Genomic DNA, 16,278 nt, shown 5'->3' on the forward strand with positions numbered 1-16,278 from the left:
AATCCCATACATTTTACATGTGTTCCAATATAACCTAGATACAATGTATGTGTGTAAATACCATTTTCTTGTTGCACATTAAGTATTGGATTCTGAAGGTATAAGTAACCTGGGTAGATAGACAGTAGTGCTAACAGTTTACATTCACTTCCCAATGTTCCTTCTCTGGGTGTAGTTGTTTCTGTCCATCATTGATCAACTGGAAGTGAGTTGGATCTTCTCTATGTTGAAGAAATCCACTTCCATCAGAATACATCCTCATACAACATTGAAGTGTACAGCGATCTTCTGGTTCTGCTCATTTCACTCAGCATCAGTTGCTGTAAGTCTCTCCAGGCCTCTCTGTATTCCTCCTGCTGGTCATTTCTTACAGAGCAATAATATTCCATAATCTTCATATACCACAATTTACCCAACCATTCTCCAACTGATGGACATCCATTCATCTTCCAGTTTCTAGCTACAACAAAAAGAGCTGCCACAAACATTTTGGCACATACAGGTCCCTTTCCACTCTTTAGTATTTTTTTGGGATATAATCCCAATAACAGCAATGCTGGGTCAAAGGGTATGCACAGTTTGATACATTCCTTTTATTTCTTAGCCACTGAAAAAAGAATTTTTGTACATTTTTTTTCTACAAATAGGTTCTTTTGATATCTTTGAGATATAGGCCTAATAGTGGTATTGCTGGATCAAAGATTATGCAGGTTATTTGGATAAAGTTCCAAATTGCTCTCCAGAACATTGGATTCCTTCACAAATCTACCAATGGTGAATTAGTGGGGCATGAACTATTCTTAATGAACCTCTGCTGGCTCTTGTTGGGTTTCTCCCTTTTTATACAGGGGGAATAGTCCCTTTAATAATTTATTTTGTGATTATACTAGGAATGAGACTGCTTAGGGTTTTATTTTTTGGTTTTGTTTTTTGAAAAGAAGGGCATTTTTTCATCTCCAGGCTCATAATCCCTTTCCTCTTCTTCCTCTTCTTCCTCTTCTTCTTCCTCTTCTTCCTCTTCTTCTGCTGCTGCTGCCTGGGGTTAAGTGACTTGCCCAGGATCACACAGCTAGGAAGTGTTAAGTGTCTGAGACCAGATTTGAACTCCGGTCCTCCTGAATTCAAGGCTGGTGCTCTATCCATTGCGCCGCCTAGCTGCCCCTCCTATTCTTTATGATCTTTTAGAGGTCATTGACATTGGTGGGCAGTCGCACCTGCCAACCTGGTACCTGGGGATGTCATTTGGCTGCGTCTCTTGACTAGTTTATAAAAAATGCTAAAGTGACCTAACTTCACACCATTCTCTCTGCATATCTGCAGGTGTTAGTTGTGCACCTGACAACCTCTTGCCTCTAGATCCTGGCAGAGTCACTTGTCCTGGGCCACAGGCTTTGGGAGAAGTTACATATGACAATGAAATCATGGGCAAAAAGTATGAGTTCATTCCAAGTAGAAAGATGGACTCCTGGGCCATATTCCCTGGGGGAATTTGCCTGCTTGCCTTCCATCTTCATAGTTCTCTGGTGCCTGGAGAAAGGAAAGATCATGATGCTCTAAGGGAGAATCTGCAAGAGGCAGAGAAGAGGGCTCTCTAGCTTCTGGGCATGGCTGCATGCCTTCAGATATGGCTGCCCGGATCTAGAATGGAAATCGTGCCCCTGCAGAGATACATGGTGTTTAATGCTGCTTTACAAAATGGCCTTGCTTTCTCTTCTGCCCTTTAGCAAGGATGAGAGTTCATAGAGCTTAAGTCAATCATGTGTCCTCTCTCCCTGGCCTGCGGTAGTTCTTTGGTCCTGCAGCACATTTCCAAGCTGATGAGTGGGTAGGGCGGAGCAGGGCAGGGACCAGAGCCACACTTCTTGGCTGTTAGGAGGGTTGCCCCTTGGACAGTTCTGTCTCCATTGGCCCTGGGAAGTAGAGTGGTCCAGCGCTCTAGGCAGTTCACATCCCTGCCTGGACTCTGCAAAGCTTTTTCAGATTCTTTTCAGAGATTGGAACAAAGAGAATCTCAGAACTTTAGAGTTGGAAGAGAATGGAGCAACTTCTTGTCATCCTGGGGGCTTTGAGGGTCCTGAGAGGCCTTTGGGTTATTGGCAGCAATCACTGGAATCAAGTTCTGCCTGGCATTGCCAATCCCTCTTGAACAAAACTTGACATAATGTTGGCTGGCCCAGGATTTCTCCCCAGAAGTCCTGCTCCCTGGCCTCAGTAGCACAGTGGCGATCCTGGCTTTTCCAAAGCCATGTCGAGAGTCCAAGTTCTCAAATCCTGCAGACCTGGAAAGGATTGGTGACAGACCCTGTGATGGACTGGTTGTGCATTTGGAGGACCAGCTTAATTAAATTTGAAAGGATTTATCATCAAAAGATTGGCCCTGGGTTGATCAGGTTTTTTTTTTTTTTTTTTTTTTTTTTTTTTTTTTTTGGCTAGTGAGAGAGTGGGGGAATAAGGCTGTGTTGCAGAGCATTTCCGGATAAAATTAGACACCTTTTGAAATACTGAAGATTTTGTGTGTGTGTGTGTGTGTGTGTGTGTGTGTGTGTGTGTGTGTGTGTGAAAAAGTATTTGTCTTCATTTTGAAATAGTTTTATATTCAAGAAGTGTGTTGATTGCATAATAAGGTACGTGCTTGAAAAGCAGTTCAGTGTTGGCAGTGTCTAGGGGTTCCTGAAACCAGCAGCTCCAGGCCTCTTGTAGAAGCAGTAGGATGGGGTGGTAGATAAATTGTGGTAGATAAACACATACTTGTGTGTTTGGAGGCCTGGGAATTAGTGCTAGTTCTCCCAGTAGTTCTGTGATAATAGATAAATGTTAGAGTCTAGCATTTATTGTTAAATTAGATAGCCCAGTGCCTAGTCGTAGGCACTTACCATAGTAAGGACTTAATAAATGCCTGTTAACTGATTGTGTAAATAGCAAGTCCTTCTAGCTCTGAGTGTCTGTGATTCAATAAGAGACTCATAAGCACAGAGATGAAGAAATATAGGCTAAAATGAAGACCCTCTTCCATTTTCCAAGTGAGTCAGAGAATTGTTCAGTCTCCTCTTCCTATTACTTCCTACAATTAGAAATAGTTGCTTTCTAAATGATTTTGTGATGAACTAACTACTATATCTAGGAATAAAAAAGCAGGCTAAAAAGATAGAAATTATGAATCACATTGAAATGTATTGCAGGATATTCTTTGTAACTAGCAAAAGTCTAGGGAAAAGTAGAAATGAGATGGGAGCTCTGCCGATTGAATCCTTACCACCTTGGTCCAGTTGGTTCTCCGTCATTATCAAAGCAGTCTGCTTTCTCAAATCAGCTAGTGGAGAAGGGGGCTAAGTGGAATATTGGATGGCAGGTGGCAAAGATCTTGCACCAATCATAACTTTTTACTAGGTACAATATTTAAGCAGCACAGAAAAGCATGACCTTATCAGGGATTCTCAAACTGCGGCCCGCTGAGGATGTTGATATGGCCTGCCGGGTTATGGCAAATGGGCTGAGGGGCGGAGACAGTGTGAGCTTTTGTTTTTACTATAGTCCGGCCCTCCCATAGTCTGAGGGACAGTGAACTAGCCCCCTATTTAAAAAGTTTGAGGACCACTGCTTTAGATCAACTAGTAGATGATGGGATGGAGTGGGAAAGAAGAGAAGCACCCCAGCTTCTTGGAGAGCTAGCTGAGGTGGCGGCTTGGGTAACTTAGGTTTTGGCTACTTCCATTCCTCAAGATGGCTTACGGGCTTTTAAAAAGATACCCCAAAAGTTCTGCCTTGACACAGTGGAGATGTTTAAATATCCTTGTTGTTAGAGCTTCTAAGTCAGCGGTTGACTGAGTGGGATGACCAGCTTAGAATAAGAAGGCTCATCTCACTGATCATTGCATAAAAATACCAAAATATGTTATCTCTAGGAGCTAGGATGCTACACACACTTACTTTATTTGGGCTGAGATGAGCATTAGTAAAATTCTGAAATCGAGGGGAGGCAGGTTAGGGTACAGTGCAAAATAATGAAATTGCAATCAATGATCTAAGTAAAACAGAACAGCAAAAATAACCAAGAATTTTCTTTGGTCATTAGCTTCATCAGTGCTTAGGGGATTGGCCTTGAGGGCTTGAGGGAAGAGATAGCTTTGTTTGAAGGAGTTACCATTTCCTCCTGATACATTTCTAGGGAGTAGTTAATTTATTTCCAAGTATAACATTTGTAATTTTAAAAGCCCCAAGTCACACACACACACACACACACACACACACACACACACACACACACACATTCTCTCCCTCCCTCCCTCTCTCTCTCTCTGTCTCTGTCTCTCTCTCTCTTTCTTTCTCTCTCTCTCTCTTGTATGCATAAATAATGAACTGGACTAAAGGTGGAACAGCTGAGAAAGGACCTGGATGTGAAGGCAAGGCATGGGTCATGAGGAGCCAGCCAGGAGGCCTGGGCTGGTCTTGTGCAGGAGAGTACTCATTGAGAAGGGTGAGAAAGTGAGAAGGGACCAGCTTTAGGAGAGTCAAATAAAGGAGACAAGGCGTTTCTAATTGCTCTTCAGAGGCAAGAAAGCCATGGAAGTTTGAATAGTAGTTAGATTATCACTGGGAGCCCTGGGGACCAAAGATTGGTGTGGAGAGAGACAATTGGGCTGATGGGCAAGGAGGAGATTTTAGTGGTTTATTCAAGAGATGATGTCACTGGGCCTCTCTGAGAACAAAAGGGGAACTACAGTAATAAACCCGAGAGATGATGATGCCTAGGAGTGAACCTAAGGGTGGTAAGAGAAGGGCAGGGAAGAAGGAAAACGGGCTGGGGAAATGAACGCTGGAGTAGAAAGAATGGGAAAGTGCACAAGAAGAAAGAGATAAAGATTAAGAGATCTAAAGAAGACTAGATGGGGAGGTATGAAGGAAAGGAAAGATAAATAGAGTACACATTAAAGGGATAGGTTAAGTGACTTAAAACCATAAAGAACAGCACTTGTTTGTTTCTTTAAAAATATCGTAACGGATTGTAGACCAACATACTGGCCAAAAGACTATATAATTTAGGTAGGATAGAGAATTTGATTTTTAAAGTATTCCCCAAGTATTTAACTATTTTTGTCTCATAAAATAAATTTTTGGTTAATTAAGAAATTCTTAATAAGAGGTACTGATTGGACTATGTGATTTTAATGGATGTTCACATGATTGATTTATGTAGGAATATGAGTATTATTAAGTATACAGCTTGACAAAGGTATTTTCAGCCAAAAATTTTAAGCCGAAAATCTGATGTCTGTCTCCAGTTAAACAGAAAGAATTTTAATGATGCCTATGGATTTGCCTATCACATACCAATATTTTTTAACAATAGGAGTTATTTGTTAGTGTTCCTGATTTTTGCCAAGTTCTAAAAATCAACTGTGTTTGTTTAAAGTACCTTTGCCATAGCAGCATGTTGCTGAATAAGTTAATGCTAAGAATCATAGAAGCGTTTTACTCCTTAGGGTATTTATAGTGCAGTTAACTTTCTCCTTTATCACTCACTGTTTTTTAAAAATTAAATTTTATCTTTTATAAATAAATGAAAATCTGAATTCTCTTCCTACTTCCCCTATCTCCAAATGAGAAAGAAAGAAAAAAAAACCTCATTATTATAAACATATACAATCAAGCAAAACAAATCCCTACATTCACCAAATTGAAAAATATTTCTGTCAGTACTCAGAGCCCATCTCCTGTCTAACAGGAAGTATGTATGTAATATGTTTGTTTCATCATGCATCTTTTGGCATTATGGATAATCACTGCATTGTTGATCAGAGTTCTAAAGTCCTTGAGTTATTCATCTTTATATTATTGTTGTTAATTTTATAAATTGTTTTCCTGGCTCCACTCATTTTATTTTTTTGGTAATTCATACAAGTCCTCCTATTTTTTTTCCTGAAACTGTTTCCTTCACTGTTTCTTTATAGCACAGTGATATTTCATCACATTCATTGCTATTACTTGTTCATCATTGCTATTATTTGTTCATCCTTTTCTCAATTGATGGGTACCTCTCAATTTCCAATTCTTTGCTATTGCAAAAAGAACCTCGGTATATATTTTGTATATAATTGATTAGAGAGAGGTTTTTTTGGTTGTTTGTTTTAGGCCTAATCCTTCCCTTGATCTGTTCTCCCTCTGATTCCTTCTCTCTTATTTCCCTGTGGAATGAAATATATTTCTGTATCCAACAGTGTGTGTGTGTGTGTGTGTGTGTGTGTGTGTGTTTATGTATTTTTTTTTTCGCTTTTGACGAGTTCAGATATATGCTTTCAGTGTCAACTGCTTCCTCAGCCTCCTCTTCCTTGTTTGCATATTGTATGATACAATTTCCCCCATCCTTCCTTTGCCTCCTCTCCCAGTATGTTCATTGTCTCTTCCCTTTCCATTCATCTTTTAAGATCACTAAAGCAAAACATAACCACTCTCAGACCCTCTATCTTTTTAGATTCCTTTTATGATTCATGAGGATGATAGGGTTCCAAGGGCACATGTATGTACCTCATATTAGAATGTCAACAGTTTATCCTTACTTAGTCCCTCTTTTTCGTTTCTTTTTATATATTTCCTCTGTTTTCATTTCAAATTTCTACATGACCTTTGTCTTTTTAATCAGAATTTTTGGAAGCCCTACATTTCATGGAAGATCTGTTTCCTTAGGGAATTATACTCAGCTTTGCTGGCTAAGTTATTCTTGGTTGTAAGCCATTATCTTTTGTTGTCTTTTGGAATGTTGCATTCTAGGTTCCATTATTCTATAGTGGTAGTCGCTAAGTCTTGTGTGATTCTGGCTATAGTTCCTTGACATTTGAATTCTTTTCTTCTGGTTGCTTGTAGTATTCTTTGACCTGGAAACTGAATTTTGACAATATTTCTAGTTTTCATATTGCAGTTTTCTCTCAATAAGTGACATCATTTCCCTACTCTCCTCTCCTTTGCTCTCTAGTTCTAAAAGACATTTTTCTTTTATAATTTTATGATTTCTTTTTTTTTCTTTTTTGGTTATGGCTATCAGGTAGGATAGTGATTCTTAAATGATTTCTACTTGACATATTTTCCAGATAAGCAAACGACTTATTTTTTCTTCCTCCTTCCCTCCCCCCAGCTTTTTGCTTTATGTTTGTTTGTTTATTTCGTGCGTGTGTGTGTGTGTGTGTGTGTGTGTATGTATGTGTGTGTGTGTGTGTGTCTGTCTGTCTTGGTGTCTCCTGGCGTCTCTGTTATCTTTCTTCTATTTAGTCTAGTTTTTAGGATGGATGTTGCTTAGGTAAGATTTTTGTGCTAAACTGTTTATTTCCTCTCCAGTTGTTTCTTCCATAGCTTTCATTTCTGGTCCATTTTTTTACTTTGACTGTTCTCATTTCATTTATAAAAACATTTTCTAAACTCTTTTTAAAAAAGCTCTTGCTTTAATTCCTCTAGGAATTCTAGTCAGCTTTGTTTAGTATCGTTTAATAGTGGGATCCTTTGTTTGCTTTTTCTTCCAGCCTGCTCCCCTGACTATTAGCTTTATGTTTGAGTTATGTTCAGGTTAGATTCTTCTTACTTCTGGAAGCAATGTCTGAATTGTCTTTTGCGGCTTTCTTTGGGGTATTGGGGGTTGTACTATTTCAGAATACCGGGGACAGCTCAGGCTGAGGACCTGCCAATCTTTTAGTGCCCCAGGAATGGTCTGATTGTGGGCAGAGTCTGAGCCTCTACTCTGAGTTCTGTGAGTTCCTGATCTGGGTTTGAGTCTGAGTTGTGACAGTCTGCTGCTGGACACGGCCTCTGAGGAGCAGTTAGAAGGCACTACTGGTTCAGGGGCACAGAACCACAGTCCTCAATTTATAGGCTTCAGACCAAGCTGGAGACTGGACTGGAGAATCCGGGATCTACTTCTGGGCTTGTAACGCTGGCTTCTGAACTTCCTCTTGGCTCAGGACAGCTTGAGATCTGTGACTGCTCCCTCTCCTGGAACCCTACTTGGAGACATCAGTCCCCTCCTCAGTCTTCCCAGGACCTGGAACTGGGCAATAAGTGACAGCTGCCAGGTGGTACTTGATTCTTGGATGAGTGTGAAACATCGTTATTCTCCAACGTATAGCCTTTTTCTCTGCCAGAATGTTCTGTACCCCTGGTGGACCTCCCCCTCAGAGCCTGTAGATGTCTAGAAGCCTCTCTTTGCTGCTGCCCCGAGTTGGAAAATGACTCATTGTGATTCTATCTTGACTTGTTCTATTTTCTAGATGGGTGTCTATATGTTTCAGGGTACTCCCTTCAGTTTTAGGGTACATGTGCTTCCTGGTACTCCACCATCTTAGCATCCTGTATTTTCAGTCTTTCATTCATCATTTTCTTATTGAAGTTCTTCAGTCCCCAAAATGTCAAAAACAAACCATTTTTGAATTTATCTTTTCCTGATCTTTAGTAACTTTTAATACAAGGATGTACTAAATTTTCTTCATCTTGAGGCTACTATTTTTATTTTTATTTTGTAATTTGTTGGTTTTCTTTTGTTCTGTCCTTAATACTTAATAGATGATCAGTGACTTTTAAAAGCATTTTGAGATTGTGATTCTCCAGAGAATTCTCTCTAGATTCAGTCAACCCTCTTTCTTTTTAATAAAGAGAAGTGTTTGTCTAGGATTTGCAAGTTACAAATTAATTCCACTTTTAACTTTTCCTTTTTTTTTCTTAAGCTTTTATCATCTTTGATCTTCTTTGTACTTGGGTAGAAATTTGGATCTATAGAATTGAAAAGGATGGTAGAGATCATTCATCTAATCTGCTTTACAAGTGAGGGAATGGAGACATAGACATGGCAGGACCCACACGTGGCAGAGTGACAGACACCGGTTAAATACCTTATCGTGTGACTATTGAGAGAAAAGTCCCATTTCAGAAGAGGCCAAGATGACCAAGACCCAGACCCTTCTCTTCAAGAACTCTAGTCATGGCTTTCAAAGGCAGGGGTGGGAGGAGGGAGGAGGAACAAATGAATGGGTTTCTGTAGGAAGATGATTGCCAGTGCTAAGAGTAATGAAAAAATTAACTCAAGTTTTCAGAATTTTTACTTTTGAGAGATCTCATACCACATATCCCTTAACAGTAGCATCCCATTGCTGATTTAGAGTTGCATCAATCATTCTCCTTAAATCTTTTACCCAGTTTGGTATCTCTATTTTGTATTTGTGTGTCTTGGTTTTCTAAAATTATTATTATTATTTATTTTTCCCCTCTTAGAAGTGGTATTCTCTGCAATACCATGTTCTGGATTAGTTTATGTAAATGAGCATTTTATCTACCATTGATGTCAAATTACTGTTACTAGCTGAGATTCCTTCTCAATTATATAAATTAAAGAATGAGCATAAAGCATTTTGATATCCAAGGACAGACAGTATTTTGGCAGAAACCCAGCTGCCTTATGGTTGAAGTAGCTGGTCAGTAAGAGCAAGGGGGGAAAACTCTTGCCAAATATCAAGGACCTTGATATATTTTTAAAGCGCTTTTTCAGTTAGCATTTTAAACCATTATATTCTCTTAAAAAGTACTGTCTATGATTTTGGTACTTTTGCTCTTGCTTTCTTATAAACATTTAGTGAACTTTTCCATATTTAAATTAACTTTTTGTGTGTGTTAGGACTCTCATTATTCCTGCCATTATCAAGATTCATTTCTAATAAGTGTTTATTTACTTCTGTAACTCTATAATACTTAGAGAAGAAAGTAATTTTGTAGATATACTTTGTGCACTTACTTTTAATTACAAAGATTTTTATTTAAGTAATGTCAGGAAGAGAATTTTTGTGGAGTAGAATCTGCTTATTTTTCTCTATTGTAGACATCTTTAGTGCCTCATATACAGTAGCAAATGTGGTCTACTTTAGTTTACATCTTAAGGAGTTTTTAATGTATATGTTCATGAATAAACTACTTAGAAGGGTAGATTCAGAGTTAGAGTCATCAGTTAATCAACTAGCTTTTCATTTAATCCCTCATTTTACAAATGTGGAAATTGAGGCCTAAAGAAGTTGAGATAATAGTTAACATTTATTATTAGCATTGTTATACAGAACTGCAAGGTTTACGAACCACCTTATATTATCTTATTTGTTCCACACAACCACCTTGAGAAGTCGATGCTATTTCTCTCATTTCATAGACAAGGAAACTGAAGCTGATAGCTTTGGTCACATATAATATTTGAACTGTTTAAGTCCTTGAATTCTGTTGCCTTTTATGAGCACCATCCTTTATTGACAAGAACACTTGTTTTCTGTTTTGGATGTGGCCTTCAGATTTATTCTGCTTTCCAGGTTCAGTCATTATGTTTAGTATTCTGCTTTCTCAAAAAGTTTTTGCTTCCCATTTAAAGACTACTAAAGTCTGAAGAAGTACTTATTGCTTTGTAAGAACTGCCTTTTTATTAGAGCAAGTAGCTCAGGAAATTCGCGCCCTTTTATAGGTCAAAGTAAATTTAATTCATTAGTTGAAATGAAATTAAATATAACTTCAGTTGCACTTACAGAAGTATATGTTTGTTGAAAGGCGTCACAAATAAAAGATTTATTGAATGAGTGTAAAATATTTGTGTCAGGCCCCTATCATTTCTCCTTATATTTGCTGAAATTCTCTAGTGAAAAAGATTGTAATTTTTTTTTCCTTTCCAAATGAAGGTCCATGGAATTTTTAAAATTCAAAAGACTTTATGAAGTAGCTCTATGGGTAGGTGAGATAAAAAAAAAGTTTATGTAAAAGATAAATTCTTGTTTATGAAGCTCATGGTCATGGAGAGGGATGAGAGACAAAAAGTTTTGGAGTAAAATGCTTTTTGTAATTAATTATGTAAGATAAGTGCAAAGTTCTGCCCACTCATTCTAAGGTTTGTGGGGTGATATGTAATTAGAGGTGGTGGGATAGTCATTACCGACCAGAAGGAACTGAGGAAGTGATGCTGGAGGAGGGGACATTAATTTAGCCTTCAGTGTATAGATCAGACAAATGGAGTATATGGGAGATGGGAGGGAACAGACAACTTAAATAAAGGAAGGATGGAGGCAGGAGCATGATGGGAGGTGATGAAGAGTCCAGTTTGTCCAGAGCATGAGTCCATAGAGATCTGATATGAGACTGGAAAGCTAGAGCACTGTATTGTGGATGGTCTTGGGTGCCAGGGAGAATAGTTTGAAATTTAGTAACTAGAAATGACTTTTGAGATTTGAGCAGAGGAGTGTGAGAAAATCTGTACTTAAGAAAGATAACTGTAAATGTAAGATTGGAGTGGAAAATAGAGACATGAAGACCTGAACCTGGGAAGGAACCTCTGATGGAGATCTCAGTAGGTACTAATGTAATGTCATGAAGATGTGTGGTAAGGGAGACCTGAGGTTTGCCTCAGGAAGAGAGAAGAATGGATAAACAGGAGAGACAGCTCAGTGGTGCAATACAAAGGCCTTGGTAACTGGGCACGAGATATAAAGGACAGTGTGGAGGCAAATAAAGCATGGGATCCTAAAGACATAGGTCAGGAGGAAGAAGACATTTGGGGAAACAATCAGCTTCATTTTGGACATTCTGAGTGTGTGGGAGAGGCCGTCCATGGAGGGGCCCTGAAGACCCTTCAACACGCTTGGGCCTTGGGAGTCAGTTGCCCTGCAGATGCAACTTTGAGTCCGTTTGCCAGAGGTGAAGTTAAAGCCCATCCGGAGATCTTTATTAAGGCACTCTGCTCAGCACTGGGGTAAAAAGCTCCTGCTCTAGTGGAAGAGAGACCATCCAAAACATTGGATATAGGGGAGGTGATCCGGGGAAGGAAGGCTCTGGAAATAAGAGGAAACAGGAAATTCTTATCAAGGCTGAGATTTTAGCAGGAACTTGAAGAAAACCAGTAGGCAGAGAAGGAGAGAGCATTTGGGGTGAGAGGGGAGAGACAACCAGTAGGGATGCCTGGAGCAGAGAGATGAGGAATCTTCTTCCTGAACAGCCAGAAGCCCAGTGATGCTGGAAAGGGGAAGGAGAGGTCAGGAGGGACTTGGAAGCCAAGCTCAGCAGGGAGGGGGAAATGAGATGCTACAGAGGTTTGTTGAGTAGGGGAGTGAGGAATCATATCTGCTTTAGGGAGATCACTCTTAACTGCCAAGTGAGCCAGGATGGGGAGAGGCCCACCCCCACCCACCTGCCAGTCAGGAAGCATTTATTAAACAAGTACTATATGCCAGGCTTGTACCAAGTTTGGTAAGAATGAATTTATAACATCTTCAAGACCGTAGTTTTGTGCCATCCACTTGAAGGCCTGCAAGGGAGAATCATTTGTATTCTGAGCTTCATTTCTGGACTAAGTAACCTTAGTATTACTTCAAGCTTTGGTTCACCGGCTCCAGCTGTCTCGGCCAGTTCTCCCAGGTCTGTTCTTGGCCTCTTGGCAGGCTCGCCACTTTCCTCGTCCTCACTCAGGACAGGTGGGAGTGCTGAACTGGAGTTAGGAGAGCCTGGGCCCAGCTGTGACAGCCCCATAGAAACCCCCGTTTTATTTGCAGGAGGACACTGACTCATCCCGCCTCCCTGGGCTTGTACTTGGGGAATTTGTTTCTGGAGCCCAAGTGTGTACGTGTGGAATTACATCTTCCTCGACTCAGGGTAAACATGTCTGGAGATCTCTTTTCTGACTGATTGTCATTCAGCATGTTGGCTTTCTGTCCCACCTTCTTGTCATCCACATATCTGACAAACATCCAATTCAGTTCAACATACGACAAGTACTGTCTCCATTTGAGGCATTGGGCGTTGTGATTGAAATAGAGAGACAAGACCGAAAGCCTCCCCGGGCTCAAAGAAGAAGGAGGTCTTGGAACGAGCCGAGTCCTGAGGGAGAAGGCGAGGAGGAAGTCTACTGCCAGTGGGAGGGACGGACGGCCTGCAAAGAAAGGCAGCCGAGAACAATGAGTTCTGGGTCAGGGATGGGAGAAGGAGATACTTGTCAGTATCGTTGGGGTCTGTTTCATAGGATTGCCAGAGAAAGAAATACAAGTTTGCCAGTGCCGAGGGAGTACAGGGATATCTTCCCGTGCAGATAGAGGGCCCTCTTTCCTCACGTGGCACAATGATAAGAACATAGCAGGCCTGTTGCGAACTTGGACTGCATTGTGTCAGATAGTGCCTGGTAGATTTGAGGAGGTCGAGAAGCAGCTTTTTGAATTCTGGGAAGCTGGGAGTGGAGACAGCAGAGATCCAGCAGAGTGTCTCAGTCTGTAAATGCCAGGTGATCGGGTTCTTGGGGTTCTGTTTGACCCCATGTCAACCCCAGCCTCTCTGCCTCATTCCTGGTTGGAGGATAGATGTCATGCACCCAGGAGGCCTCTGCCTCATAAGTGGAAGTCCCATCAGATGGTATCCTATTTGGAGGAGGGTCCAGGTGGCTTTTGTTGTTTAGTCGATTAGCCACGTCCAGTTCTTCATGCCCCCATTTAGGGTGTTCTTAGCAAAGATACTGGAGTGATTTGTCATTTTCTTTAACAACTCATTTTGCAGTTGAAGAAGCTGAGGCAAATGAGGTTAATTGACTTGCCCAGGGTCACAAAGCTTCTAAGTATCTGAGGTCAGATTTGAACTCAGGACTTCTCGACTCCAGAACTGGCATTCTATTCATTGCACCACTTTGCTTCCTTGTACCACCAAGGGATCCTGCTGGATAAGGATCTGCTCTCCCTTAATAGTCAGGGAGAACTAAAGCATTTTTCTCAGCTGATTCCCTAACATAGGGCAGGTTATTTTACTGAATAAAAAGTCCTTCAGTTCAATCCCGGAAGGAACCATGGCTCTAACCTTTCTGGGTCAGGGGATGGGTGAAGGCAGAGAGCGGGATAGGGCAGGACATTTTGGTGCCAGGGCTCCCCTTATTGAATTGAGCCGGTGTTCTTAAGAGAACTGGTGCCATTGAGCAGGTTGGAGGAGTAGGCAGATGTAGTTTGGGGGGAAAGCGCTCCTGAGCTCAGCCTTTTTTCAGCTTGTTCGTGACTTTCTTGGTCCAGTGATGGCAAAGGGCTCTCACGGTTGGCTGTGGTTCCATCTTTTTTGGAACTTGAGATAAAACATGCTGATATGCCGGCTTTCACTGTCTCCCCTGAGAAGGACTGGGCCCAAAGTATGTCTCCATAGCAGGACACATATCAACACTAATTGCCTAAGTCATGGAGGAAAATGCAGGACCAAGGACACATCCCTGAGAAGCCTGGCTCTGGAAACAACATATTTGAGATCTAGTTCAACTAGAGGCTCAGCTAGAGGGCACTGCACTGCTAGGCACTGAATTCCAATCCAGCCTCACACATCCTGGGCAAGTCATTTAATATCATGTTTGCCTCAGTTTCCTCATCTGTAAAATGAAGTAGAGAAAGAAATGGGAAACCTCTCTGGTAAAACTCTGCCAAGAAAACTCCAAATGGCTTCATGTAGAGTTGGACATAACTGAAAATGACTTAACAAAAATATCAAATTCAACCAAATTTGGATCCATCCAATTCTTACTACCATCCAGTCCAGAAGTGTCCATCATACGGCCCTGAGCCTCTCGGGGCTGCAGTGCTGAAGTGTCCAGAAGTCAGATGGAAATTGGAGAGGACTTAACGAAATAAAATAAATGTATGGCCCAGGGTTAGTTTCATTCTGTTGTTGTCAGTCTATTAACCTTGTCCACAAAGATATTGGGCAAGATTTTTGTTAAATGTTTTACAAAAGTCTAAGTGTACTATATCCATAAGATTGCCCTAATATACCAGCCTCATCCCTGGGTCATCATAGTAGATATGCATCTGCATTGATCTGTTCTTGAAAAAGCCATGTTGACTTTTAGTGATCACTGCTTCCCTTTCTAAGTTCTTATAAGGCATCTCTTTCATAATGTGTCCTAGGATTTTGAGAAGGATTGAAGTCAAGCTAATTCTCTTTTGGTTTGCATGTTCTACTCACTTTTGTTTAGAACATATTTTCTCTCAGGGTCTGAAGTCAGAAGACTTCAACTGTAATCCTAGCTCTGCCACTTATTATCTGAGTGGAGTTGGGTTGAATTAGGTCTATCTATAAAAGGATTTATAAAAAAAACCTCAAAGTTAGGAAATTTGGTCTCAAATTTGCCTCCGTATTCCTTAACTATATACCCTAAGCCATGGATAATGGCAGTCTAGACTGAACCTCTTTGCCACTGTTAATACTTCGTGGTCATCTATCTGACAACTATCTCTTCGTTGCTTTTGTTTCTTCATCTATAAAGTGGAGATTTATACTATTTGCCTCACAGGACTATTGTGAAGAAAGCACTTTATGTATCTTAATGTACTTTATTAACATGAGTTAGTTTTCTTTTTATGAGAGATTCATCTCCATTTATATTCAATGTTAGAATTATTAAATTTATCTTTTAAAATTTAAAAAACCCTCAGTCTGTCTTCTCTTTCTATTGTTCCCTTCATCAGAATAGTGCTCATTTTAGGAGACTTTGGGATAATTGTTCTTTCCTAGAAGTAGGAAAGTGAATGCACTGTTTTACAGACATTTGATTTTATGCCTTAAAGCATAATGATCCTGTGATTCTGTAATGTAAATTAAGCCAGTAAAATATTTAATCCAAACAGTTTCAAGTTTTTCTCACAGTATATTGAATACATCTTTGTTTTTCAGTCTCCCAGGAAAATGAATAAATGTAAATTAATGACTTTCCATAGAGAAAGAAAGCTGTTTCCCACCCCTTCCTCTACATTTGGGAAAGTATTTGTTGGTCATCATAAAATTGGCTTTAGGATTATATTCTTTCATTCCTCTAGCTCCACCTGTTTTTCTAAGCCCATTCCGCAGCAGTCTTTGTCTATGCAGATTGGATGTATGGATACAGGTGCCTTTAGGGCTAAGAAAGAACTTCTAAGGATGGTTTTATTCCCAGCCCCTATTAAAGAGAAAGGAAGGAGGAAGGGAACAAACACTGATTCAGTCTCTTGTCCATTGATGCCGGGCACCATGCCGAGCATTTTCCAGATACTATCTTGCTTGACACTCACCCCAAGCCTTTGAGGTCATCTTTTGTGGCTCATCTTACAGTCGGAGCAGCAGCAGCTTACTTCTCTTTATACTTGAAATGCTTATTTTGAGAATGCAATCATTTTAATCCAAAAATTTAATTAGAATTGATTTTCTTTTACAGCTGCTTTTGCTGGGATTTTGCACTGGTGAGTTTTATTTATTTGTTGCCATAGTATCTTTATGAATAAATTTCTCCAAATCTCT

General features: G+C 40.2%; 1 protein-coding gene across 1 annotated transcript in view; it reads left to right on the top strand.

Moving 5' to 3' along the window:
* DPY19L1 (dpy-19 like C-mannosyltransferase 1) overlaps positions 1-16,278 on the top strand; it is a 109,440-nt gene that overhangs the window by 4,502 nt on the left and 88,660 nt on the right. Inside the window, exon 2 of the mRNA XM_074284308.1 lies at positions 16,196-16,220. Coding sequence (XP_074140409.1) covers positions 16,196-16,220 — 25 coding nt within the window. The remainder of the gene's footprint in view (positions 1-16,195; positions 16,221-16,278) is intronic.

Source organism: Sminthopsis crassicaudata, chromosome 1, assembly GCF_048593235.1.
Source record: "Sminthopsis crassicaudata isolate SCR6 chromosome 1, ASM4859323v1, whole genome shotgun sequence".
NCBI classification, from domain to species: Eukaryota; Metazoa; Chordata; class Mammalia; order Dasyuromorphia; family Dasyuridae; genus Sminthopsis; species Sminthopsis crassicaudata.